Here is a 25,837-nt window from a genome sequence, read left to right as displayed (position 1 = left end):
GTGTACATTTATATCCTAAAAAATATTTAAAAAAAAAAATTAAAAAAAAAGAGCTTTGGAGGAGCTGGGATTTGAACCCAGGACTTTCAGCATGCGAAGCAGACACTCTACCACTGAGTTACACCCCCGATTATCATTTGGTTATATTATAAAGTTTAAATGCTAATAAAAAATATTATAAAAATAAGACATACTTTTTTATCACTACAATTTTTTTTTATCAAAAGTAGTAGTATCAGTTGCACTTTCATTTTTACTGTCATTAACTTGTTCATATTTCCGGAGAGAAAATAATTACAGACGGCGACACTGATACATTTATATTATAATGAATTCTTTATCGAAATTCAAATTCTTTGTAAATAATTAAATGTTCTTTTCTGTGTGGTTAAACAATTTGTTTGAAACAATATCTATATATCTATATATCTATATATCTATATATATATATATATATACAATCGCGAAATGATTTTGTAATTTTGCAAGAAAAATAACTAAATTTCCCGCGTTATTTGAAAACTAACCTATAAATTCAGGTCGCTAGTGTGCAAGCGCCAAGTTTCCCTCCGACTGACTGACAATCTGTAATCGTACACACAGCCTTGTCGTTTCCTGTCGTGTATTTACGTGACGTGGGTATTACTGATTGACTTGCTTTGCCGGTTGTGTCTACATCGAATCAAAGTAGAACAATATTTTCACCGATCCTTATAAAAATTAACTTTTTTTATTGATATAATATTATCGCCATGATGTTGCAATCAGTGTTTGAAGATCTACGTCGGATGAATAAACGACAGGTAAATTATTTCCATTTAAATTGTAAGCTTTGATTTGTTGAAAAAACACATATGGTCGTTCAAGAATTCTTAGTCTAATAGAATGTTTTTTTATTTGCAGTTCCTGTATCAAGTGCTGAGCTTTGGTATGATCGTGTCATCGGCTTTAATGATATGGAAAGGTTTAATGGTTGTAACGGGTAGCGAAAGTCCCATTGTTGTTGTTTTAAGGTATAACAGTAAACTAACCTATTACGTTTCTTAATGTAATGTTACATAGTAGTACATTCATTTGTATAATTTCAATTAATTTTACACCCTTTTCTTATTTGATGTTTTAGTGGTAGTATGGAACCAGCATTCCATAGAGGTGATCTATTATTTTTAACAAATCATCAGAATGAACCTATGAGAGTAGGAGAAATTGTTGTTTTCAAAGTCGTTGGAAGAGAGATACCGATAGTGCATAGGGTTCTGAAACTCCACGAAAAGTAAGTGCTTTATTAAGAATTACTTGATTATAAATTATTTCTTATCTATACGGTTCTCTAGAATTTGAAAAAACATATTTCAGAGGAGATCAGAACAATACTGTTAAATTTTTAACAAAAGGTGATAATAATTCTATCGATGACAGAGGTTTATATGCGCAAGGACAATTATGGTTAACACATAAAGACGTTGTTGGTAGAGCAAGAGGATTTTTACCTTATGTGGGTATGGTTACTATTTACATGAATGAATATCCTAAATTTAAATATGCCGTTCTAGGTTGTTTGGGTTTATACGTTTTAATTAACAGAGAATAAGAATACCTTTTTATAGAAAATTAATATAATAGACTGTCATATTTGTCGTTTAATCGAAATATGTAATAAGATTAGATGACAATGAATTGATTGAAACATTTGTACAGGGGTTGTTGTTCGCATAAATTTCATACCCTTTCAATTGTATGCTGTTCACATATATTTGTTTTCTGTAAAAAAAATGTATCATCACCTTGTTAGAAAACCAATGATTGCTTGTGACAGTGGTAAATAATTGAAAGAGTACAAAATACAGACTCCAGTACTTTTATATTGTGCCACAAAATGAACAATTTCTCAGCTATTAGTAAAATTATATACAAAATAAAATTTGTATGTGCATACACGATCTTATGCTTATCATTAAAAACAAAACAAAACAAAACAAAACAAAACAAAAACAAAAAACTAAATAAACCGATCTCTCTATCAAGATTTATAAAATTCATTGTTTAGATAAAGAAAATAATGGTACAAAATATTTTTGAGACACATACCTGGGCGTTGCTCTTAATTTTAAGAATTGTTGCACTATATATCACATTCTATCGTTCTTTATGCACTATGTATGCTTTGCTACTTATAGCAAGATTAATTAAATTTAAATAATTGATGTCGAAGCTATAGAATAATATATCTTATCAATTTAATACATAAAATAAATCTAATTTTTTTTAATTTATGTATTAGCTAGATTAACACTAAGTAAAATAATGGTATAATAATTATTTGTATAATGACTGTTTAATCTTGAAAGTAACAAGTATATTATATTCAGACACAATGGGAAAATGTTTAAATTATTCAACAGTTTAATAGTGGTTTGTATATATTTAAGATTTTTCTTGTCATTGATCATAAAACTGATGTAAGAATCCTGTTAAGATAATAATAGAAATTGTACATATACCAAATTATATCCATTGCCGATTTAAATAATATCTCATACCATTTATATTCTAAAATTGAAAAACTTTTTTATTTGCTATTAATATATTTCACATTTGAACCTAACTCATAATAATAATACTAATAATAATAATAATAAAAATTGTACATGCATAACGTGTGCAAACATTTTCTAAATTTTTTATGAATTTTCTATGTTCAATATATTACTATAGAATTTTTTGTTTATTTTATAATTATCTATGATAAAATAGATTAGTCAAATTCATATATTCAGTGTAAATATAATATTTCTATTTCATGCAATTGCATTTATTATATCATCACTTTTTTCATTCGCTTGTAAGTCTTTGATAGTTTTCAAAATAAGTTACTTACTATCTTTTTTCTAATCATAAAATTACAATTTATATATTATTCGAAATATATCTAATAAGCATACCTCTAATAGTAAATATTATTGTTTAAATGTAACGTGCTTAATATATATATATATATGTCAATATTTTTGTTGATCAAATAAAATGCACTTTAAATAAATGGATTTAAACGAATCCAAGTTTCTTTTGGAGTAGTAATGATGCCAGGAAATTTATCTTCTAAGCTTGTCGGTTGACCATCGACGAAGTCAAATTCAAAGTTTTGCATTAAAGTTGCAAAAACTTCAAATACCGTAAACCTCGCGTACGTTTCACCAGCGCACAGTCTATGTCCTAATTTGTTATTTCAATAAATCATTAAGAGAAATGAATATAGTATTATAGACGATCAGACAAATGGAATAAAAATACAAGATATGATTTACCTGCTCCAAAAGGTAACGTAAAATCTTTATTAAGTTGTCCATCGTCTTTTAAAAATCTCTCCGGTCTAAAGTTTTCTGGATCGCCCCAAAAATCGGGATCGTTATTCATTCCGTCTAAATTGGTTATCATACTCGTATTAGCTGGAATGAAGTATCCTTGAAATGTCGTATCCTTGGTAGCTCTATGAGCAACACTTAAAGGAGTAATCGTTTCGTATCTCATAGTTTCACGTAGAGTCGCTTCTGTGTATGGGAGTCTGTGAAGAAAACAAAGTAAGCAATAGTCTTCAAATTTAATCCCCCCCCCCCCAAATGAAATATGTCGTCAATTTGTATTTATTTTTATTCAACATTTAATTACTCTTACTTATTTCTGTCCTCCCAAGTAGGTATTCTTCCACTTCCAATGACATCGTTTATTTCGTTTCTCACTTTTTTTGCAACATTTGGAAAATGCATCATAAATTTGATAGCAAACGTAAGAAGACTTGATGTCGCAGTTGCATTAGGAAACATGAAATCAATCAGTGTCATTATAAGATATTCTTCTGAAAAAGAAGAAGGAAGATCGTTTTCCTTTAACTTCTTTAAATATCTGCCAACAAATCCATGTTCGTCATCTTCCCCGTACATTGCTTTATATTCATGCAAATATTTCTGCAATTCGAATCATTTCTAAAGTTAAGTGATACGTTTACAAAAAAAAAAATGCGATTATTTATTTTATTTTACCTTTATGAAATTGATCATAGCATAATTCGAATCCATTAAATCTTTAAATGAAAATAAATTTCCTAAGTGACACGTGATTGGAAAAATGAGGAGAGCACCGCCTGTTGTGTCGCCTGATCTTTGGAATTTAATTGCATTTCGAGAGAAATAACGAAGTTTTTCATAATCCTTACGTTCAAATCTGTATCCAAACATAATTTCCCATATGTTGTTTACAAAGAATTGATAAAAAATATCGGGGAAAAGAGCCAATCCATTATTATAAATTTTCTACAATAGAAAAATCGAATTCAAAATTAATTCATGTTTGTTCTATTTTTTTTTTTTTTTTTTTTTTTTAAATAAATCTAACAAACCTTTTCATCTTCATTCATAGGACCATTCTTTAACAAATCCATTAAGATATTTAATTCCTCTCTACTTTTCGTTTCAAATGATTCGTGTCGTCGACCAAATCCAAAGTCTCGCATGTGTCGAAGAGCAAATCTTCTTTGTTCTCGCCACTGTTCTCCATCCGTAAAGAATATACCTAAAAAAATTGAATATAATTACATTTGACATAAATGAATAAATAAACAAGTTTATTATAAATGTAATTTTACAAATAACAAATGAAATTACCTAATTTTTGATTGAATGCACGTGCTTTCAAGGCATAGGCTTCAGTTAATCTACCATCGAATTCTTCTCTCGTTAATATTTCTTTTATGCTTTCATAATCATTAGCTATTACCGTAAAAAACGAGCCCAAATAACAACTAATTACTTTAGATTTTAATTTTTTCGTATAATAATTCAATGATTTATGTGGATATTTGTAATTCTTCCATAACAAATGCCAATAAGCTCCTATTAACGGCAATCCAACGATTCCTATTTTATTACAGACAAAATTATAAACGAATGACATTTTATCCTAACGATCGTATGTATATAAAAGAAAATATTCATTGAAATCTTTACCTGGAGGTGTTCCTGGTGGTTTACTGATTATATATTTGTAATACTCATATGTTATTAGGAAAATAACAATTAACAGTAAGAAGTAAAACATCTTTACACGCAATTTCGTCTGAGAAGAATATACAATATTATTGATAGCACTTTCTTATGGGCGATTAAGTACTATTTATATCTTTGTCTTAATTTTATATTCCCCACTTCTGACGATTAATGGAGGGCTTATAATCATTATCTTAATGGAGTGTTTTCGACTTGTCACATTCAATAATAATAACATTATTGATATCTATGCTAAAGTCCATAAGAAGAACATTTAATAATCAAAGACTTATTTATTCTACATGTTTAAAACAAGTGACAACATCGAAAGTTAAGATAAGTATAGTCATCATAATATCCTAAAATGTTTGGCTAAATTTGAAAATTTCATTATTTTGGATAGATTAATACATTACATAACACTTTTATCAGGTTTTGTAAAACAATTTATACAAGATCTACTTAAGATAATTTAGTCTAGATGAATTGAGATATTTATGAAGAATAAAAATGTCCGAAGTAATATTATGATAAAAGATTGTATTTTGAGATACAAATAGTATACGCTGAATTCTACAAATTTGTATAAGATTACAGATTCCATCGGTCGTTATCTATTAATTGAATAATATTATTTATAAAATGACTTAGAGAACATTTATTCCAAATATTTATTATAACTCAGACCTTGTATTTGAGGTTTGTAACAATCATTATGAAAACAGCCTGCACTGGGTGGATTTTTATAGAAATAAAAAATGCAATCTTCTAAATTTTGCACTATTTCCATATCAAATATAGGTGTTTTCATTAAATCAAAACGTAATTCTATTAATTCCTTACACAATGATACATATTTTGACACTACTCGAAAGTTGAACATCATAATATAAACTTTGACAGCCTGTATTAACAAAGAATATTTTATAAATATCTTTTTTTTTAAATCTAATTTATTATAGTTTTATTTCTTACCTTTACCGTAACTTTCAAAGTTCTAAGATCTGTCTGATGTTTACAATAATCAGAAAGTATTCTTGCAATTTTGTCACACCATTTGGTACTACCAATGCTAAGAAGTTGTGGTAAACTTAACATATAAGCATGACGTAATTCTACATCTTGTTCAAATTCCATATGACTTAATAATATTGAAAGTATTACATCTCGTTTATTCCACTGTAAACATATGCACATTAATAATATATATATATATTATTTAATAATAAACAAAAATTTAAGACATTAATATAAAAATATGTACCTCAAATAAATTAATATTATCATGCATGTCCAGCATTTCTAAGATATCTTTTAAACACAAATACAAGGGTACAGTATATATCACATTTCTTTGATGAGCTAGACGTTCTAATGAGTAATAAATTGCTTCTGCATAACCAGTTTCTATAAATTCTTTTTTCTGCAAATAAATATTATGTTAAATTATAATATTCGTACTGACATTATTGTAATTTATATTAATATATATACATATAATTATTTTACCAACCAATAATGGACAAGAGTTATTTGTAAGTAAATGTAAGCATTCTAATCCTTTGACTATATTTTCGGGTACATAATCATCAAGAATTATTAGAATCGTTGGAAATAATACTTCACGAATCTTGAATGGAGTGAATCCCTGTAATAAAAATGTGATTAATAATAAGTCTCCTTATTAGAGAATATCAAATCAAATGAAATAAATATTTCAAATTAAAGTTGAAATATTAAAATACCTTTATATGATGTATGAACCATTTGTACCATGCAACAGCAGATGGATAAGTTTTCCAAGTGTCACGTTGCAATTTGTATCTAAACTTTTCAAACATCACAACAATATTATTACCTAGCCATATAAAGTCTTTAACGTTTTCATAGACATATAATTGACAGAAATAAGAAGATAATGTTTTGGAAATTTTCACTGATTCTGCAGTGTTCCAAACATTTTTCTCATGCATTTCTCCAATCAAGTATAATAAATTCATACCAAATGTTTTTCCTAATATACTGTCACAATCTATTCGTTTATTAGTTTCCTTACACTTTTCTAGAACAGATTCTAACATCATTTTAATATTATTTAAATTTCTATCCACTATAGCTCTATATTCTCTGAAGTCTTCTTCCTCGAGTGGTCGTTCATTGCCACATATTTTCTGTGGTACAAAACTATTTTCTACAACATCAATCCATTTTAACCATAGTTCTTCTGTCATTGTAGTTTCTGGTATCTTTAAATCTTCAAATTTATTTATGAGGTTGTCCATTATATATTGCAATGTAGAATTTTGACAGAATGAAAGGTTAATGTGTTAAAATTGAAATTTTCTTCAAGATATATTATATTATTATTATATATATATAAATTGTTCCCCATGGAACATTATATCCTTTGTGTATTTCCTTTTTATACAAAAACTTACAATTTCTAACCTATCCTAGAGTTAAAAAAAGTGACAGGTCTTACTTTCGATTAAATTATTATTCTTTGATTATTAAATAAATATGATATCTATAAAACAGTAAAAATCATTTAATTCCAACAAAGAGATGCTTCCTAGACTTTCATCAGACTATTCTCTTTGCTTTGCTATACAATTATCGCATTTTATTCATATTAAACGATATATCGAATCGCAAAATTCGAGGTTACTTTAGTACTTTACGTATTTGCGATTTATCGAAAATCTCGATTCAAATTTCTCCATCCTTCTCTTATATTTTCTTTTATATGCTTTCAGTGCTTTTTAACTTGCATGTATCTATCTTTCTTTAAATCTAAAAGAGTGTCACGTAAAGTTAGGTTACATTAGGTATCGATGAAAGTGCGATTATTTAGATATATCGTTTATATATCGTTTATATATCGTTATCGAATGCATACCGTTCGATTGTACCTGTCGTGACAGATAGTTTTGTCGTAAAGCGTAAAGTAAATTGTTTCATTATTTTTTTATCCAAAAATAAGAAGAATCCTGGTAATTATGAATTAATGCAGCAGAGTAGTAGCTGGTAGTTGCGATATGGCTGAGTATCGTTAGTTCAATTTATATACCTTCATTATATTTCATTTTGCAGTGTTGTTTTAACGTCAAAAAAGGAAATGTTCATCTTTGATCTCCATCTTGCTTCTCCTGCATGTTCGTCATCACATCCTTCATACATAATTTTTATCGTTTATTAAATACCAAGTTTCATATGTCAATCACTTAATATTTAACTTTTATCATAATCTCTAATCAATTATCTATTTTATTCGCTTTAACATAACCATACTTTTTCCTTCATTTTCATAATCATAAATCACTTATGTGACTTGAATGTCTTCTTTAATAGTTGTCAAATATGTTCAAATTGAATAATCACAAATAAATATAATGATGATCATATAAAGCATGACTCATATTTTGTTTTTTTTTTCGTATTTTCTTGTTCTTTTTACATTTGTTTCATGAAAAAAAAATGTCATATTGTTTCAATTTATTATAAGGATGAATTAAATTTCTAATGCATTTTGTATTTTCAAATGCAAGGATCTGGTTCTTATTGCGTGTCTTCCGGAGTAGGCAGCGATTCAGAAGTCATGGCCGAACTAGCGGCTTTGCTGCATCAGGAAATTCCTGAGGGAAGACACAATCTTGCCGACAGTTATACTAATCTTGAACGTGTTGCGGATTATTGTGAGGCTAACTATTTTCAAGCGGACAATAAAAGGATTGCGTTAGAAGAAACAAAGAATTATACGACTCAATCGTTAGCTAGTGTAGCGTATCAAATAAATACTCTCGCTTATAATTTTCTTCAATTATTAGATTTACAAACATCTCAATTAGCTGAGATGGAAAGTCAAATGAATCATATTGCTCAAACTGTAATGATACATAAAGAAAAAGTTGCTAGGCGAGAGATAGGTGTATTAACGGCTAACAAAATGACAGCCCGTCAATATAAAATTATAGCACCTGCAAATCCTGAAAAGCCTATTAAATATGTAAGAAAAAGCATAGATTATACAATTTTGGATGACATCGGCCATGGTGTACGTAGCAGTGGCACACCGAGAAGTAAAGAAAGGGGAGGTAGTCAAGGTAGCGTTCAGAGTTTGGGTGCAACGTCTACTGGCTCTGGTTTAGCTGCTGCTATGGTGGGACCTGCTCCTACAACTAAGCCACCGACTCCTCCACAAACAGTAAGGACTGGTAAGAATGATTCATAATTATTTGGAAGTATTCAACAATTGAAATATTATAATTTCTATAATAACCATTTCTTTCATTAATAGGAACACTGAGTAAAGGTTCTCGAGAATACAGAACCCCACCTGCGGTTGCTCCACCTCAAGTTCCTAGTCATTATGCGCCAAATTATCCATTGGGTCATCCACGACGCGAGCGTGGCCCAGGATATAGTACTTTACCATTGCATGCTCATACGACTTCTCATTCTGTTCACAATGCCAATCATTCTACACACACAAATAATATGACACAACATACTTCTCCACCTCAAGTGGGTACAGTCCATCCGTTACAAAGTCATCCGCAGACTCCACCGCCAGCACCGCCAAGTGTAACAGGAGCTGCAGGATATATACAGGAGCAACATAATAATATGCCCCGTAAGTAAAACTTATTATAAGTTCATTTTTTTGTAGTAGTAACTTTAAGATCATTTAATTACTAAATGATTGTTTTAGCACCACCTTCTCCACTGGTCGGTATCAGTGGAGATATGGCTGATTATAGTGGGCACCATACTTTACCGCATAGATTAGCACATCAAATTAGTCGAAGTAGCGGTGCTAGCAGTCCACCACTACCACCTCCTCCGCCTCCGGAACAAGAGGAGCATCCTCAATTTGGTAGGCCAACTCCTTCAAGTGGTGCTATAATGCCTATTGTACCGGATGAAGAAGATTTGCCTGGTTGGGTACCTAAAAATTATATCGAGAAAGGTAAGTTGAATTTATTTGAAATATGGTAATACAACGTATGGATTGATTTAATACAAATGAATCATTTTAGTTGTTGCTATTTATGATTATTATGCCGATAAGGAAGACGAACTGAGTTTTCAAGAGAGCTCTGTTATTTACGTTTTAAAAAAGAACGATGATGGTTGGTGGGAAGGAGTGATGGATGGAATAACCGGATTATTTCCCGGCAATTATGTTGAACCTTGTGTTTAGGCATGTATTATATATATATACTTATTAAGCATTTTACGTAAAAGATCAGTATCTAGAATTAAAAGACTGCTATTTTAAGGTATACGCAATGGAGCTTTGTAACTATAACATTATTTGTTATATCATCGATTAGCAGGAAGTTAGATGTGAACGGACAGTTTATGTGAAAATAAGCAGTCGATATCGAGTTTTAGAAAATATTTATCATAGGATGGGGTCCGTTGTTTTGAGGAGTAGCGAATAAAATACTCTTTGGCTCTTCCAAATGATGATTTTTCTTTTTTTTTTTTTTTTTTTTTCTTCGAAAAATCAAACACAGAAAAAACTAAGCCAAAATTTTACAGTGTCGTAAGAAAATGTATTTTTCTCTACTCCATAATATACTTTTTTCTCCTGCAATTATAATAAAGTAGGCGATCTTCGTAAATAACGTGTAAACCCAATTTAAAACTGCGGCGTATCATTCGCAAAATATATTTATGTATATCTTAGCTATTATTAAAGTACTCAAATAATAAGCAATCAAAATACCAAACGTCCTATCTAGTAATAAAGTTTAATGTATTACCATGTAAACTGTGTTCAATCACAGAGAGAAGGGGAAAGAAATGTCAGGAGAGGGTGGGCAGGGGGGAAGCTAACTATGGTAAGGAATATCGCCAAAATGCTCGTAAAGCGTCAAACGCTCCTGCATTTTTGTAACATTTTATAGTACCTTTGGTGCAGTATTGTAGCACGATGCGTTTATTTTATTAAAAACAAAAAAATACACACACATATATATATATATATATATATACATAAATATAATATGTAATATTACCTTTAATAATTGTAGAACACTTTGAAAATAAAAATGAAAATCGACAGGATGATTATTTTATCGTTTCTCTTGATTTAAATTGAAGAGAACCTGACAATTTTCATTATCATCGTGCATAATAGGTCAAAGAAAGTAAGTGAACAGATTTTATTGAAGAAACAGTAAAAGAGATCTTTTAAATTACCAACAGACACGCTTTTTGAACATGATTATTTTTATCGTTGTAGTAAACGAATTACTCTAGATTGTGCTTTTTCGTAAAAACGATTTTAATTTTATATAATAAAAATATATTGTGTGTATACAATGTTTCTAAAGATTTTACAATTGTATTTAATTATACGTACACAGAGTCGAGTTTAGTTCGTTTCATTTTTATTTTATTTCTTTATTACGTTGCTAACGAAAGAATGAATAGATAATTTTATAGATAACATTTTTAACAGTGAACTGCAAAAATGAACTAGAGAGAGAGAGAGCGAGAGAGGGAAAAAGAAAAAGAGAGATTATTTTCAAGTAGGTCGTGTCTTGTTCCTTTTCTATTTTTTTGTTTTTTTTACAATTTCTCAACAACTTATATACACGTTTTTAGTAAGAAAACACAACGTTAGGTATTTTTATTAATAGTACACGTGAATTATTTTTGATTTCTTAATAAAAACTTGAAATAACGAGCTTGTTTTATCCTTGCATAAAAGAAGAGAATAAACAAAAATGAAAGATACATAGAAAAAGAGAACAAATAATAATCTCATCAAGAGGAATTATTTAAAAAATAACTTTTTATAGTTTAAAGAAGAAAAATAGAAATTTTGTTGAGATAGGAGAAGTAAGAAAATCAAGTCAATTATCAGAGCTAGAGACCATCTTTATCTATCCTGTTCCTTCTTCTTCTTCTTCTTCTTCTTCTTCGAGAGAGAGAGAGAGAGCAAGAAGGAGAATGGAGTGGGAAGAGGAGAGGGAGAGAATAAATCCAGGGAGACAAAGTTGGCGCACGTAGCAAGCCAGCTATCTGATCTAATTCGCTGGATTGATTATCCTTACGTTAGCGGAAGGCAGCTCGGCGGAGTCATCTTCGCCTTCGCTATAACGGAAACCGCTTCATTTGATTAATGCTACCTTCCCTGCGGATAACTTTCCGCGTGGTTATCCCGCAATGTAACCCGCAACGTCGAATCCTGAAATATCTCAGCCAATTTAAACCACGAATTTTCGCGAAACGACGATCATCACCATATTTTTTTTTGTTCATATCGAATGAGAAAACTTTTACTTTTCTTACTTTACTTATATTTATTATAAATCTTCTTCTTGTTAAAGTTTTTCATTTATTTTCATTTTTCTTCTTTCTTTTCTATGTAAATAATTTATTAATCAATATTAATAATAATAATAATAATAATAATATGTATTGAATTGTTCGTGTGCCCCGATTGATATTTTTATATAGAATTTTGTTCGATGAAACTTTTCGGACAACCTAACGTATGATTGTATTGGTTGCCCGAAAAGCTTTTACGAACGATTTTAAGATAAATGTATGCAATATATTAAATATTTCAATCGAATATACGAGGATGGGTTGAAAAGTTATGAGTCTCGATAAAAAAAAATAAAAATAAATTTGACCGCAAAAATAAAAAATATATAAATAAAAATTGTCTCTATATATATCCGGCTCAAAACCTTTCAACCCGTTAATGTACATATTTATAAATAGCTACGATATTTCTATGCCATCCAAAATGACATCAAGTAATATTAATAATATTAATAAATGACTAATGAAGATAGATCTTGTTTCCATCTTTAGTAGATAGTTTTAGTGGTTCGATAATAACGTCTAGAAAGCTTTCATCTAACGCATAGAAATCATAAATCGAAGTTAGTTAATAACATAGAAACGTTAGAAGGAATTAATTTCTACGTCTAGTTCAGCATGCGTCTATGACTCACGTGCAAGAGGAGCTCGCTGGATGTTGGATTCGTGAAGAGGGTAAAAGGAACTCCTAGAGCGTAAAAGGGACTTGCTCTAAGCGCGTACCTTTGGCAACGTGACTGCAATAACGACGGCGAGTGCAGAAGCGTGGGATCGGTTGGAATCGCAAATTCATAGAAAGAGAGAGAGAGAGAGAGAGAGAGAGAGAGAGAGAGAGAGAGAAGGAGAATGGATCGTCACTACTGAGAGGGAAATCGGATTAACGATCGTTCCTTCCTGAAACGATCGAGGAGTCTTTACCTCGGAGATGTAAGAGCTTTTACATGTATAGGTATGCTATGCGCGTTCGTATTAGTGTGTTTGCATGAACTTGAATATAGGTGTGGAAGATCTTCGATCGGCTCTTGTGGCTCGCCAATGTGCCAACCGTGCTAAGTCGAGTTTCCCAGACGATTCCTCTTCCGTCATCTGTCTTATGTTAGTTCGAGTTCCCTTGGATATGCAACATCGGATGTTCGCGAAACATGCGGCTCCACCGTCCTATGGTCTTTACTAAATACTCCTACTATCCTTCTTCCCATTCTACTAGTTTCATATTCTACAAAGTTTGATCCCAATTTAAAGAGAAATACAGAACTATCTGACGTATTATACTCTGTATATTCGAAGACGACGTCTAATAAGATAATAACTGTATATATCTCTCTCTCACACACACACACACTCTCTCTCTCTCTCTCTTTTTCTTTACTTTATTTCTGATAATACATTTTTTGTAAAGTTTCAAATTTGTCAAATATCATTTGATACGAAATGGCAAATATTTTTAATCAAAGGAATGAATTGGTAATGGGGATGTTACTAGTTAAAATGTAGCACCAGGGATGTTTTGAATCTTTTGCAAATTGGATACAACGATGGTTAGATCCGTATGCGTGAAGCATAAATGATTGACTCATCCGTTACTTGGGAAACACGATGCAGAGACAGGCTGTATATGGTTTATTTATCACCGAGAGTTCCTGAATATTATTCTCTATTTGAATATACCTCTAATGAATAATGTCAAATTTATAAAGATCGAATAGTTACAACAGAATATTAGAACAAATATCGTGTGACGAGCCATTACACACTTTCATTAACATTCATTATACATTATCTGATTTGATCTTCAATTTGATTATAAGATAATCAAAAATCTTATTGATATTTAAAACTGATACACTGAATAATAATAAGCTTTGCATTTTTTACAAGTAATCAATTTTTTATCTTTATAATTCATTGGATTTATATCAACTCTGAGATGTTATATTTAGTTTAAAACGATCTCGATTATAATCAATTAGGAATATTTATCGATTTTCTATAATTTATGCTAATAAATACTACGCCTCTTGCTTGTGTTAGTAATTCATAGATAACTTTTAGTCTCTAATAGCAAGCCAACATCCTATTTACATATCTATACAAATAAATTGCCTACTGTAAGGGATTAAAACTTGTTCAAATCGATAAACGACGTTCGTGAATCATATTATCGACGAAGTACAAAATGTTGCCTATATTTAGGAACTATTAAATATAAATCATTTATAAAAATTCGAAATATCTTGTCTTTTCGTCTTTTAGTTTGTCATAAATAATTCTAAGATAGGTACACACATATCATATAGAATAAAATAGAAATAAATATTACAATTTTTACAATACAAATGTCTTTTATAGAAAATCGATCTTTGTCCACTTTTTAGAAAATAGACTCTCTGCAGAGAGAAGTCGTATAAAGAATTTTTCTCTCTTTGTCCGTTTTAATATCACTTTTCAAAGATATGCTTTGAAATAACTTGGAACCATGATATTGCATGTATATATATAAATATATATATATATATGTGTGTGAGTATAGGCGCGTACGCGTGTATTTGTATGTAAGAGCGAGAGACACACATAGTTGGGTGAATCGTGTTGCTTTCCATAATGTATGCGTTATGGTTCATCCTAATTTGACAGGGAACACCCCGACGACATGAATTTGCGTTACGCGCAGCGTGTAGTCGGTATTACGAGCAAGAGAGATGAAGAGAGAGAGAGAGAGAGAGAGAGAGAGAGAAGAGGAGGGCGGTAGGATTAAGCCAGGTCCGAGGATAAACCATGGGGAACCATAGTGGCTTCTCTACAGGGACTAAAGCAGATTTCATTGCGATATTACCTCAGGGAGATGCGCTTTTCTCTTGCTCATCCCTCTCTACCAAGCTCACTGGCCTTCTAAAACGATTTTGGAGCTCCACTAGCTCTTCCTTGCTCCCTCCCTCCCTCCCACTCTCCCCCTTTCTCTCCCACGCTCTCTCGCACGCTTAGAAAGTAAACAGTGTTTCATGGATAACGTACGAAGTTATCTCCAACTAAATATGGGATTTCTAAGGTAGATTTCACTTCGTTAGAGCGATAACGAGAACTTCCACCAGCTCTCGCTGGTATATTTCCCTGTTAGTTTTAACCATCATTTTAGTTAATATCTTCAAGTTTTTTGTTGTTCTTTTTGCTAAATTTAACTTTAGTATGTTTTGTTGTTGATTGATATGATTTGTACTTTTTATAAGATTGAGATAAAAACTTGGTCAAATTGCCTTTTTAATTGGGAAAAAATTGTGACGACAGGTAGTCTTAATTATCGTTTGTATCGAATCAAAATGAGATATTCTTGTGTAAGACCTAGATTTTTGTTCGCGAATTGATTGAATTATACACTTCAACGGTAACTGTAATAGAATTTTGTTATTGGTGTTGTTAGACAGGGAGGAAATATAGATTAGTTTGTTCGTTCGATCGGTTTGATTGGTTAAAATAAACAAGTGTAGTAAAAGGAAAAGAAAACAAGAAATGGACATACGTTTGACGGCTTTTCTCGTCTCCTCTCTTGGTCGATTTAAATCTTGTTTGCAGGATTTCAAGTCCCTTTTTTTTTCTTTTTTTCTTTTTTACCTTTTGCTCCATTATTCGAACGAAGTTAACTTGGACGTTCGTTCGTTCGTTCGTTCGTTCGAACGGGTTTGCTAAATCTAGTTTAACGTTTACCCGTTTATTATTTATGACGCTTTCATTAATTCTTTTTCTTTTTTTTTTTTCTCGAAGTAGGAAGAAGAAGGTATCGATGGAGGAAGGTTTGAAGAGTTCGGTTAATGGTAGAAGGGAGTGAAAAAAATGAAGGGTTCCCTTTTAACGAGGATCGAGAAGTACTCGAGGTTCGTTCCAACCTCCTCCTTGTAATCCTTCAGAACGGATCCAGAGAGTCGATGTTGAGATCAATATCCTTGTCCCTTCTGACACTACTCTCTGCAGTAGACGTCGTGAACTCGACTCTTGACCCATAACCACCCTACGACCCTAACTACCATTTGCTATCCAGCTGCCTTGCTCGGTATGTCCAGTACAGCTCCGATGACATTAATCTGAGATTTGCAGACTACCTAGAATCCACGATAAAGGGGATGCTTCTGAACAGATTGATCGAGTTGCTCGATTCTGTCTCTTTTCAAGTACATTAAGAAGCTTCCTTCCTTCCTTCCTTCCTTTGCTCTATTGTTTCTTACTAAGCAGTTTATAGTAACTTCAAGTGCTTTCCAAATGAAAGCCGATTATCGTATTACAATATCGATAATATATTTCAATCCTGTTTCTCCTGTTTTCAATATAAGATAAATACAACGAGTCCAAGGAGCATAGCATTCGTTCATTCGTTCATCAATAAGAGAACACTTTTTATTAGATTATTTTGTGTACATGTAAATCTCACTCATTTTATCGATCATTCAATTATAAGTCTAATTATATTTCTTTTATAATATCAAATGTTTCTCTGAAATCAAATTTGAAAGTTAAATAATTATAAAATAATTTTTTATTAATATGAATTTTAAAGCTTTCCACCATTCCAAGTAAATATCAATTATTTAACATTTACAGCGAGAGCAAATATGAATATTCCTATGACTCCCTGTATATCTTTTCATATACATCGTAATTATTATTTTATTTTGATAAGAATATTATTATTATTATTATTATTATTAACTGTCCGACAGATAACGAGAGTAGTACTGCGGTTGATGTATAAATACACGGAGAAAAAAATGTTTATTCATAAGAGAAAAATTGTCTTTCAGTTCTTTTTTTTGTTCCACCTCGAAAGTTATGACAAATGTATATCTTCTTCAACAAAACTAATTAACCTTAATTAAATAATGAGATACGTGATTATAACGAATACATCAAGCAAAGATATTATTCGTATTAATTATTTCAATAACGTTCGTTATCATAGAAAACTATGAAAAAAAAAAAAATAATGATTAGCGAGATGACAAGGAGGAAGAATTGCACAACAGCTAACTCGTAAAGGAATTCACTGAAAGTTCCATAGTTGAGCCCTATCACGATCATCTCTCGTTGTCATACTCGAGATGCTCGACTCGTTCTCGTCGTTTCGACGTGAATTCAACAACGAACACCAAGTCGTTGTCGTTGTCGTCGTCGTCGTTGTCGTCGTCGTCGTTGTCGTCGTCGTCGTCGTCGTCGTCGTCGTGTAGCGCACGCTCGAACGCATCCGGAAATTGAAGACGAATTTTCCAACGATGAATCGATTCGAGGCTGGAATTTGTGACGCCGAGGTGAAAATGTTAGTCGAAGTGGTATTTTCCGCGGTCTACGGGCACGTGCGGAATTCTTTTGGCTCTTCCCAACACACATGCACTCACATATACATATAGATATACACACACACACTCACATTCGTAGCAGCACCAGCAGCAGCAGCAGCAGCAGCAGCAGCAGCAGACAGGCACCAGGATAAAATCCCTTCGTGATTCTTCTCCTTTTTTTTCTTTTTTTCCTTTTTTCTACTTCTCAAGCTCATACTATTTCTTTCTCGTCTTCGAGATAACCGAGCAAAGGGATCGGGCGAGCGTACATTGTAATCTTCCATTCGGCTTCAGACTCGTAAAAGAATTGGCTCCTTGCGAGCAGAGGAAGTCCTTTTTCCTCTAAAAGAAAAGTAATCGAAAAGATCTTCATTGCAATTTTCTTTTCAATTTATACATCCTATGTAGAAAAAAGTTGAAAAGGGGGAAAAAATAATACTTGTTTAACTTATTGTTCAACTAACAATTGCTTACCTACTCATTTTTTCTTTTCTCTCTCTCTCTCTCTCTCATATAAATTAATAAAGTAAAAAAACAATCAAAAGTTTATTAGATATCAAATTTTCAACTTGAAATCATATAATTTAGCAGGAATGTACATAAATAATGTTTTATTAGTTTAACCAGTTAAGTGTGGCGATCTCTGTGCGCAAGGTGCGCTCCAGTGTGTGTCGCGATAATCAAACGATGACGGATATAGTCGTCAAACACGCTTAATTGGTTAATAGAGTGTGAGATATACTTTACTTGATTGATAATTAATCGAAAATAATGTAAATTGTTGTTAAAAAACATTGAGCATATGTTCGGTACACCGTTCTCTTTGAAATCCACTGTTAGACGGAAATGTTGTTTATATGACTTTCCTTATAAGGAAATAACATTTATTAAGAATATTATTATCTTTATGTATATGTAGCCTTGAGAAAAAGTCATATAAACAACATTAAATATAAGAACTTTCATTTAGGTCATCGTGCCAGTATTAAGGTGGATTCCGAAGAGGACGGTACTCCGATCATATACTCGGTGTTGTTAGGTAACAATACATATACTTTTCAATAATTTAACAATTGCTAATTAATAATATTAAAATTATATCGCGGAAAAATGTTTTACGACTACGATTACGACTAGGACGAGGAGGAGGAGGATGAGGAAGAGGAGGACTACGACTACGATTCTACAACGAAGATTACAACGGAAATTCAATTAGCGTTTTTCATCTCTCTTTTCTTTTTTTTTTTTTTTTTAATATTTTTCTCTGTCTCTTTTCTCTCGTGTCAATAGTTTAAGCGCGTTTTCTAATATGTCTGGAATGTATCCTCATTTATACGAGACGTCACACGCGTTTCTTTTTATTCGACACGCTTCGATTCTTTCGAAAATTGAACAAGAATTTTCTGTTCTTTTAAATGTACGTTTCTATCGTATTAAATAAAATCATAAAATATTTACGCACGCACGCACACACAGAGATATCATATATATATATTACGATTACATTTATTTTTAAATTTATTTCAAATTTTAATATCCATGGGGAAGATAGATGGTTCACTTTTTTTGTTTGTTTATTATATATTTAAAATAAATTTATTCAATAATGAAACTTTTGATATTTCAAAATAATCACAATTAGTATTTTCAACGATCGTGTAGAAAATATTTTTTAATTTTCTCTACTTTTTGTTTTCTTTTTTTTTCTTTTCTTTTCTTTTCCAAATTAATCGATTTAGCAAATGAATATCTCGTATACAGTCATATGAATGATAGCTAATTAATGAATAAATTAACCGACTGAATTATTTAATATATTTTCATAATTTTTCAATTTCACGTAGGATAATACTTGGAACGAAACTCATCATCATCATCATCATCATCATCATCATCATCAGTGTTGGGAACCTTATCTCTCAGAGATAGGCACAGCATCATTGCTCTCTCCATAATTCTCTGGACTACTCTAATTTTGTTTGCTGTGCGCTTTGTTAGAGTTAGTGTCTCGGCGCCATACGTAAGCACAGGTAAGATACAGGAACGAAATGACAACATTTAAAAGGGTACGATGTAAAGTAATTTTTTTGTTTTGTTCAGGTGATCTTTTTTTTTACGAGACTTTAACATCATCGATTTTTGTTGTTGCGTAAATTGATTACTCTGACGTAATCGTATAAAAATATTATCGAAGCGTAAAAATGTAAAAGAGTGAAAAGTCTTCCGTTTAGCAAAAAGGTAACGTTCGTGAACGGAATAGCGAAGTGCTAGAAGAAAGAAGAGGATGGTTAGAGAAAATTAGGCTTCTTTAGTGAAATACTTGGCGTTCCTGGTAGCATCGATTTCCATTCGTAGGACGAACATCCTTCCTGTCGTCTCGCCATGTTTCCGGAATTACTTACCGACCGTTTGGCCAATTACTACGCTTCGCTGGCCGCTACTCTCTTTTTCTCCACTATTTTTCTTTTTTCTTTGTTTTTGTCCCTTCTTCTTCTTCTTCTCTTTTTTCGTCTCCTCTTCATCTCATCCGAGTCTACATTCTTCTGCTTCTTTTCCCTTTAAAACGTAGAAGAAGTAGAATCTCTCCGGAATTCAGCGACCGCAAAGAGATAAAGAAGAAAAATTTTGTCGAAGAGAGTAAAAGAGATGGAAAACTCGAAGGAAAGGGTGAGAGATATCTCTGTGTCTCTTCTACGAACTAGCTGAAAATATTTTTCGATTACTCGGAACTATCGAATTTCTTTTTTTCTCTATTTTTTTTTCAGTTACGTTCTTCTTAGTTTTCTATGAAGAAAAAGAAGAAGAAGAAGAAGAAGTAACGAGATTGGGTAAAAATCGTAATCGTCATTGTCGTTATCGTTATCGTAATTATTATTACCTTAGTTTACGAAGATTTTTTTTTCGTGTCTTGTCAGAGATTGATAATAATTATCATTTAGCAAGGGATGGAAAAGAGGTTAAAGATCCTTGTCGTCATCGTCGTCGATGTTCGTCGTCGTCGTCGTCGTCGTCGTCGGTGGCTTGGCTTCCTGGTTACGGCGTTAAGTGATAACGTGTAACGATCGGACGTGCAACGGAACAACCAACCCTTTCTACCCCTTCCTTTTCTCCTAAGGGTAGAGAGAGAGAGAGAGGGAAGGGAGAGCTTTCCCGAGATTAATCGCACGAGATAAGAAGTTGATACGACGTCTCTTTAAGATCCTACCAAGGAGAGTCTCTAGTAGGTGGATGAAGCAACCACCACACCACCACCGTCACCACCATCATCACCTACAGACGGAACTTTTTCAATTCAAAAGATACGAAGTAGAGGCCGACAGAAAACGAGAAAATCGGCTGGCCGAAAGATGACCCTGGTAAGCGTAGAAACGGAAATTTGAGAAGGATTTCTTCTTATCGGTGTACGAAGATGAGAAAGGAAAGAGAGAGAGAGAGAGAGAGAGAGAGAGAGAGAGAGGAAAAAGGGAGAGGGTTAAAGTATGTCACGATAAGAAGTTGAATTTTCAATTTTCTTTACCTTCTTCCTCGAGAGATTCGAATCGTTTTTACCAACCTGATGTCTGATACTTTGTCATCTTTCATCGATGATTTTTTTTTTTTCGAATATGCAATATTTATTGCATATTATAATTAATATAATAATATATATATATATATATATAATATAATATAAAAATAATATGCGCAATTTATATTCGAATATGAAAAAGTTTCAATATAATAACAAATAATTTGATTATTGTCAATGTAAAATTACATATTAAATTTATAATAATAATATTATATATATTATTAATAAATATATTAATATTATTAATTATAATATTATTATTATCAAAGTTTGTTTCGTTTATGATAGTTTCATTGTAAATGTTATAAAGGATGAGTAAAACAAACGAGAATACTTGAAATTATCAATCAACAGGAGGATAGAAATTCAAAGTGAAATTCCTCCAAACGTTTTACGACAGATTCAAAACTCTCTCCTTCTCTCTCTCTCTCTCTCTCTCTCTCTCTCTTTCTCTTTATTACTGTTCTCGGAGTATGAGAGAAAGACGTTATGTATTTCGAGGGTATTCGTGCTGACAAATTCGTGTCGCCTAATGGAAACGCGTTTGTGGACAAGTTCGATCGTCTACTGGCTAGGAAACTGAGAGAGAGAGAGTGTGTGTGTGTGTGTGAGAGAGAGAGAGAGAGAGAGATGGAACTTTAGCTCGCGACGACGATTCTCTTGGCTCATCGATCTTCAGATTGCGGCTGCCACGAACAATGCCGTTCGCGAGTATTCACCGTGAAAGCGGTAATCGTTCCGTGACTGTCAAAGGACCGGCCATTACTACGTGGATTAGAGCTTGTACGTTTGTATGTTGTACATAGGTATATATCTACGCACATATATATATATGTATATATATCTGTGTAATTTGTATACACATATATACGTGTATATGTAAGAGATTTTGCTGTTAGTAGTTATGTCACGGCCTTTTGATAACTACGGAAGTTTATTTAATATACGTAATAATTCAGAAACGGGATTCATTTATGAAATGTTTTACACAGTAGCGTAAAAAAAAAAAAAACAGAAATAATATAAAATCAAATGAAATAAAAAAAGAGAGTTGGTCGATGAAAGGAAGGAAGGAAGGAAGGAAGGAAGGAGGGAGGGAGGGGAAGGTGGTGGTTCGAGCAAGTAAATTGAAATAAAAGTACTGTAACCGAACAAATTTTGTCCTTTCCTTGTCAAACGAATTTCTCTACTTTCGTTTAACGATTAAAGTCCAGAAAAGCGCGAGAGATTATTTCTCCCACCTCTAAACTTTTACCCAGCCCCATCCCTCCTCTCTTTTGCCACGTTTTCTTCCCTCTGTGTCGGTACTCCCATCGAGTTCGCGAAATTGACGTTAAATCTCGCGTCCAATCTCTCCGAGAGCCGATTAACGAAGAGCATGCCAGAGAGAGAGAGAGAGAGAGAGAGCGAGTGAGTTTATGTTTAAAACAAAAATAAGAAAAAAAGTAGAAAGAAAAACAACATAAGAACAAAAAACTACATCCAGTGGGATGATTTTTATTTTGTAAAAATAATCCGGTACTTGGCATATCGTTGGTAATAACGGAGAAGAGAGAGAGAGAGAGAGAGAGAGAATGTGTGTGTGTGTGTGTGCATTCGAAACAAATAGAAATACAAAAAAAAGAAAAACGTAGTAGCAGTCTTTTTAACGATTTTTAACGTTCAAATTCTCATTCGATTTTGACCGATAGAAACACTCCTAGGTTAGTACGTGTAGGGTATAATCGCTTCGATCGTACAATCCTTTCAGCTTTTTCTCCGTTAAATCCAAAAATGTGAAAAAGGGAGAAAGAGAGAGAGAGAGAGAGAGAGAGAGAAATCGGTTCTCCTCTCATGTGTGGCCTTTAAATGAGCTCTCGTAGAGCGAATAAGTAAATGTTCCGTAGGGTAGACGAGCATTTCCAGACAGTTTCACATCGGCATCATCCCTTTCCTTTTCTGTAACGACCTAACGACACTTTTCTGCCTGGACTGAGCCGCTCTTTACACACCTATTTCCCCTTATTCTCCCCCTTATTCCCTTTTTCTTACCCCTGAGACATTCGAGAATTCATGTACCTACTTCCAACGATGAAGATACCTCGATGCACGTTATTTCAGTATTTTTCTATGCACCCTTCATTTTCTTCTATATTTTTATACGCGTAGTTTACGACACTGTTACGAATAAACTTTTCTACTGGGGATATTTTTGTTGACTTCTCTTTTTTTTTTTTTTTTTTTTTTTGTCAATGTTACCGACACGACCGTATAATTATGAGACGGTGGACACATCATTTTATCCGAGGAAAATGCATTGCAATTTCATTTTATCCTATAATATAAAGTTTTGTTGCGTTACGTTGTATTATTAAACGTGGTTTGTGCCGTAATAATACTTGAAGGATTGTTTAAGAATAATCGTCGTTAGTATCGAAAAGGGTTAAATTAGAAAAAGTTCAAAATCCAATGGTTTTCGTTTGATGATGTTTGCCCTATCGATTATCTTCGCGAATTGATTGTACAGAGAATATGAAATGTAAATGTTGTATTATTTATTTTAATAATTTCTCTCTCTAAGGAGAACGAATATTGAGAAATAAAATTCATTTCTAAATAGGTCGGAAAACGAAGTAGAATTTTCTTTAAAGAAAATCTTTGGGTTGACACTTGTTTATATTTTATTTTTCATGATAATCTATTATATATATATATATAGATGCAGATAAATAATAAGAACAATTTGTATAGATTTTTTGATAAAAAAAAAAAAAGTTACATTAAATATGAACGCGAAATGAATTGAAAACATTCATTAAAATTAACGCAATCAATGATAACGAGAGAGATGACTCTCGGTGATAGTAAATGTTTCCTAAGTATAACAAAGATGATTGTTTATGATAATTATTTTTGAAATAGTTATCGTCAAATATTCTTTTTCTTTTTTTGTTATCTCTTTTAAAGAAAAATTAACGCGCGTTTTCCTTACATTTCTTTAAGAAGCGACTTGAAAAACGTAGTTTTACGTGTATCTTTCAATATTTCAAAGTTTCTTCTTTCCTTTTTGTTCGCGCATCTTCAAAGAACGTTAGTATCTGCCTTTTCTGTCTTTTCCCACTCGTTAAATAAAGAATTTAATTAAGGCTAACGATCGGTGAGACGACAACGACGACGACAACGACGACGACAACGACGACGACAAGGACGAAACGACGACGACGACGACGACGACGACATTGCGGTGGTGAGTTCTCGTCGATGCTAGCTAGCTAGCTAGCTAGGGTGAACAAAAAAAAATAAATTAAAAAAGAAAAAGTAAAAGGAGAAGGGTTAAAAAACCAGAAGGAAATAGAACGATCGTCAATGTACCTACAACGGAGGATAGTTTTTCTCTCTTTTTTTCTTCAATCCAGCAGCTTTGCTAGTGATGAAGAACACGATCGATCGGGACTACATGCTTTCTTCTTCTACTTCTTCTTCTTCATAATTATTTCAGAATTATCGACATCCTTTCGTGTTCACCAGACGGGACATTGAGATCTTAAGAGAAGCAAAGATATTTCCTAAGGCGAGGAAAAACTTCGATCAACGTTAATGTTTCTCTTTTCATTTGTTCGATCGATGTACCTACATTTCATTTGAATTTTTAGTTAAACACCTTTTATAATATCGTTACGTTATCTTGTCAATATTATTACGTAGGTTGGAACTTAAATAATGGCAACTATACAAAAGAGTAACATGTTTGCACCTGTTATTGTTCTTCAAAGGTCATTCAAAGGACCGCTCCATTCGAACCATCAACAAGAACAGACTCTGCTAACGGGTTCTACACAACGCTGGTGACTACTTTGAAGGACAGTAACAGGTGCAAACATGTAACTCTTTTGTATCGGTTGTGAATAAATAGTTGCCACTATTTAAGCTTCAATTATTATTATTCTTTTTTATAGAATAAGTTACATACATCTGGTATCTCTTGTAAGAAGACTAGGACATACTCGTTGACGAAATAATGAATACGAGATCGACAAATTGATGGCAACGAAGAGGCACGCGTCGAGCTTCATTAAATTTTGAAATTCTGCTCACTAATTATTCCGTGTATCAGAGAAGTGTGGGTGGGGGGTGGTGGGGGTGGGGGCGAGGGAGACGCTAATGCGGTCGCCATTGTGGCAAATAATTGTGGACGGCAGTGCGGAGATTTACGAACTGCCGTGCGGTATGATAATAATAATAATAATATTACATATATATATATGTATTTGTATATGTATATAACGAGCGCATTGCGTCGGACGATTTTCAACCGCGGAAAGAGCTTTCCGTCGGAGGACACAACCCTCTAATTCTCGACAATTATTTTATTGTTTTCGAGCTTTACGAGAGAATCGTCTCTCTTCCATATAATTCCTCTCTCTCTTTCTCTCTCTCTCTCTTTGTCTATTCCGTGTCTCGACGTCATCTTTTATTTTATTTTATTGTATTTTATTTCTTTAGTTTTTATTATTTCTAACAAGTACAAATTATAAAAATTGAAATGTTCTCTATGATTAATTATCAGCAAACGTTTACAT

At 32.3% G+C, this 25,837-nt stretch overlaps 4 protein-coding genes, 1 long non-coding RNA gene and 1 other non-coding gene across 7 annotated transcripts; 2 read left to right on the top strand and 4 right to left on the bottom strand.

Annotated features, from left to right (window-relative positions):
- Positions 1-56: 56 nt before the first annotated feature.
- Positions 57-128, bottom strand: TRNAA-CGC (transfer RNA alanine (anticodon CGC)). Its single transcript has one exon. It is a non-coding gene; the product is annotated as a tRNA-Ala (tRNA).
- A 423-nt stretch (positions 129-551) lies between these two features.
- On the top strand, positions 552-1,940 carry twr (signal peptidase complex catalytic subunit SEC11 homolog C twr). The gene is made up of 4 exons (XM_015326299.2): positions 552-803; positions 904-1,013; positions 1,124-1,273; positions 1,357-1,940. Exons 1-4 carry the CDS (start codon positions 753-755, stop codon positions 1,589-1,591), a joined length of 546 nt encoding a protein of 181 aa, XP_015181785.1. The 5' UTR covers positions 552-752; the 3' UTR covers positions 1,592-1,940.
- Positions 1,798-5,404, bottom strand: Cyp304a1 (Probable cytochrome P450 304a1). Its single transcript, XM_015326293.2, has 7 exons — positions 5,001-5,404; positions 4,659-4,910; positions 4,394-4,566; positions 4,038-4,307; positions 3,673-3,962; positions 3,306-3,562; positions 1,798-3,213 (listed from the first exon to the last, which is right to left on the bottom strand). The coding sequence occupies exons 1-7, from the start codon at positions 5,089-5,091 to the stop codon at positions 3,032-3,034; spliced, it is 1,515 nt and encodes a 504-aa protein (XP_015181779.2). The 5' UTR covers positions 5,092-5,404; the 3' UTR covers positions 1,798-3,031.
- Positions 5,405-5,559: 155 nt separating this feature from the next.
- Positions 5,560-7,789, bottom strand: LOC107069205 (TELO2-interacting protein 2). Its single transcript, XM_015326298.2, has 5 exons — positions 6,785-7,789; positions 6,553-6,687; positions 6,304-6,462; positions 6,015-6,218; positions 5,560-5,943 (listed from the first exon to the last, which is right to left on the bottom strand). The coding sequence occupies exons 1-5, from the start codon at positions 7,319-7,321 to the stop codon at positions 5,698-5,700; spliced, it is 1,281 nt and encodes a 426-aa protein (XP_015181784.1). The 5' UTR covers positions 7,322-7,789; the 3' UTR covers positions 5,560-5,697.
- Positions 7,790-7,940: 151 nt separating this feature from the next.
- On the top strand, positions 7,941-11,114 carry Abi (tyrosine kinase Abl). Of its 2 annotated transcripts, XM_015326295.2 has the most exons (6): positions 7,941-8,090; positions 8,588-9,253; positions 9,337-9,672; positions 9,751-10,008; positions 10,079-10,242; positions 10,322-11,114. In XM_015326295.2, exons 1-5 carry the CDS (start codon positions 8,078-8,080, stop codon positions 10,240-10,242), a joined length of 1,437 nt encoding a protein of 478 aa, XP_015181781.1. In that variant the 5' UTR covers positions 7,941-8,077; the 3' UTR covers positions 10,322-11,114. The 2 variants fall into 2 exon arrangements, with proteins under 2 accessions (XP_015181781.1, XP_015181780.1); XM_015326294.2 differs by having other exon boundaries at positions 10,079-11,114.
- On the bottom strand, positions 10,515-20,181 carry LOC149030765 (uncharacterized). Its single transcript, XR_016178371.1, has 2 exons — positions 17,797-20,181; positions 10,515-17,657 (listed from the first exon to the last, which is right to left on the bottom strand). It is a non-coding gene; the product is annotated as an uncharacterized LOC149030765 (long non-coding RNA).
- Between the last annotated feature and the right edge of the window lie 5,656 nt (positions 20,182-25,837).

The sequence above is a fragment of the Polistes dominula genome, unplaced genomic scaffold (genome assembly GCF_049000335.1).
Source record: "Polistes dominula isolate Pdom_NZ unplaced genomic scaffold, Pdom_raw_medaka contig_24, whole genome shotgun sequence".
In the NCBI taxonomy this organism is placed as follows: Eukaryota; Metazoa; Arthropoda; class Insecta; order Hymenoptera; family Vespidae; genus Polistes; species Polistes dominula.
Note: the sequence above shows the minus strand (reverse complement) of the source record. Positions and strands in the feature narration are given on the sequence as shown.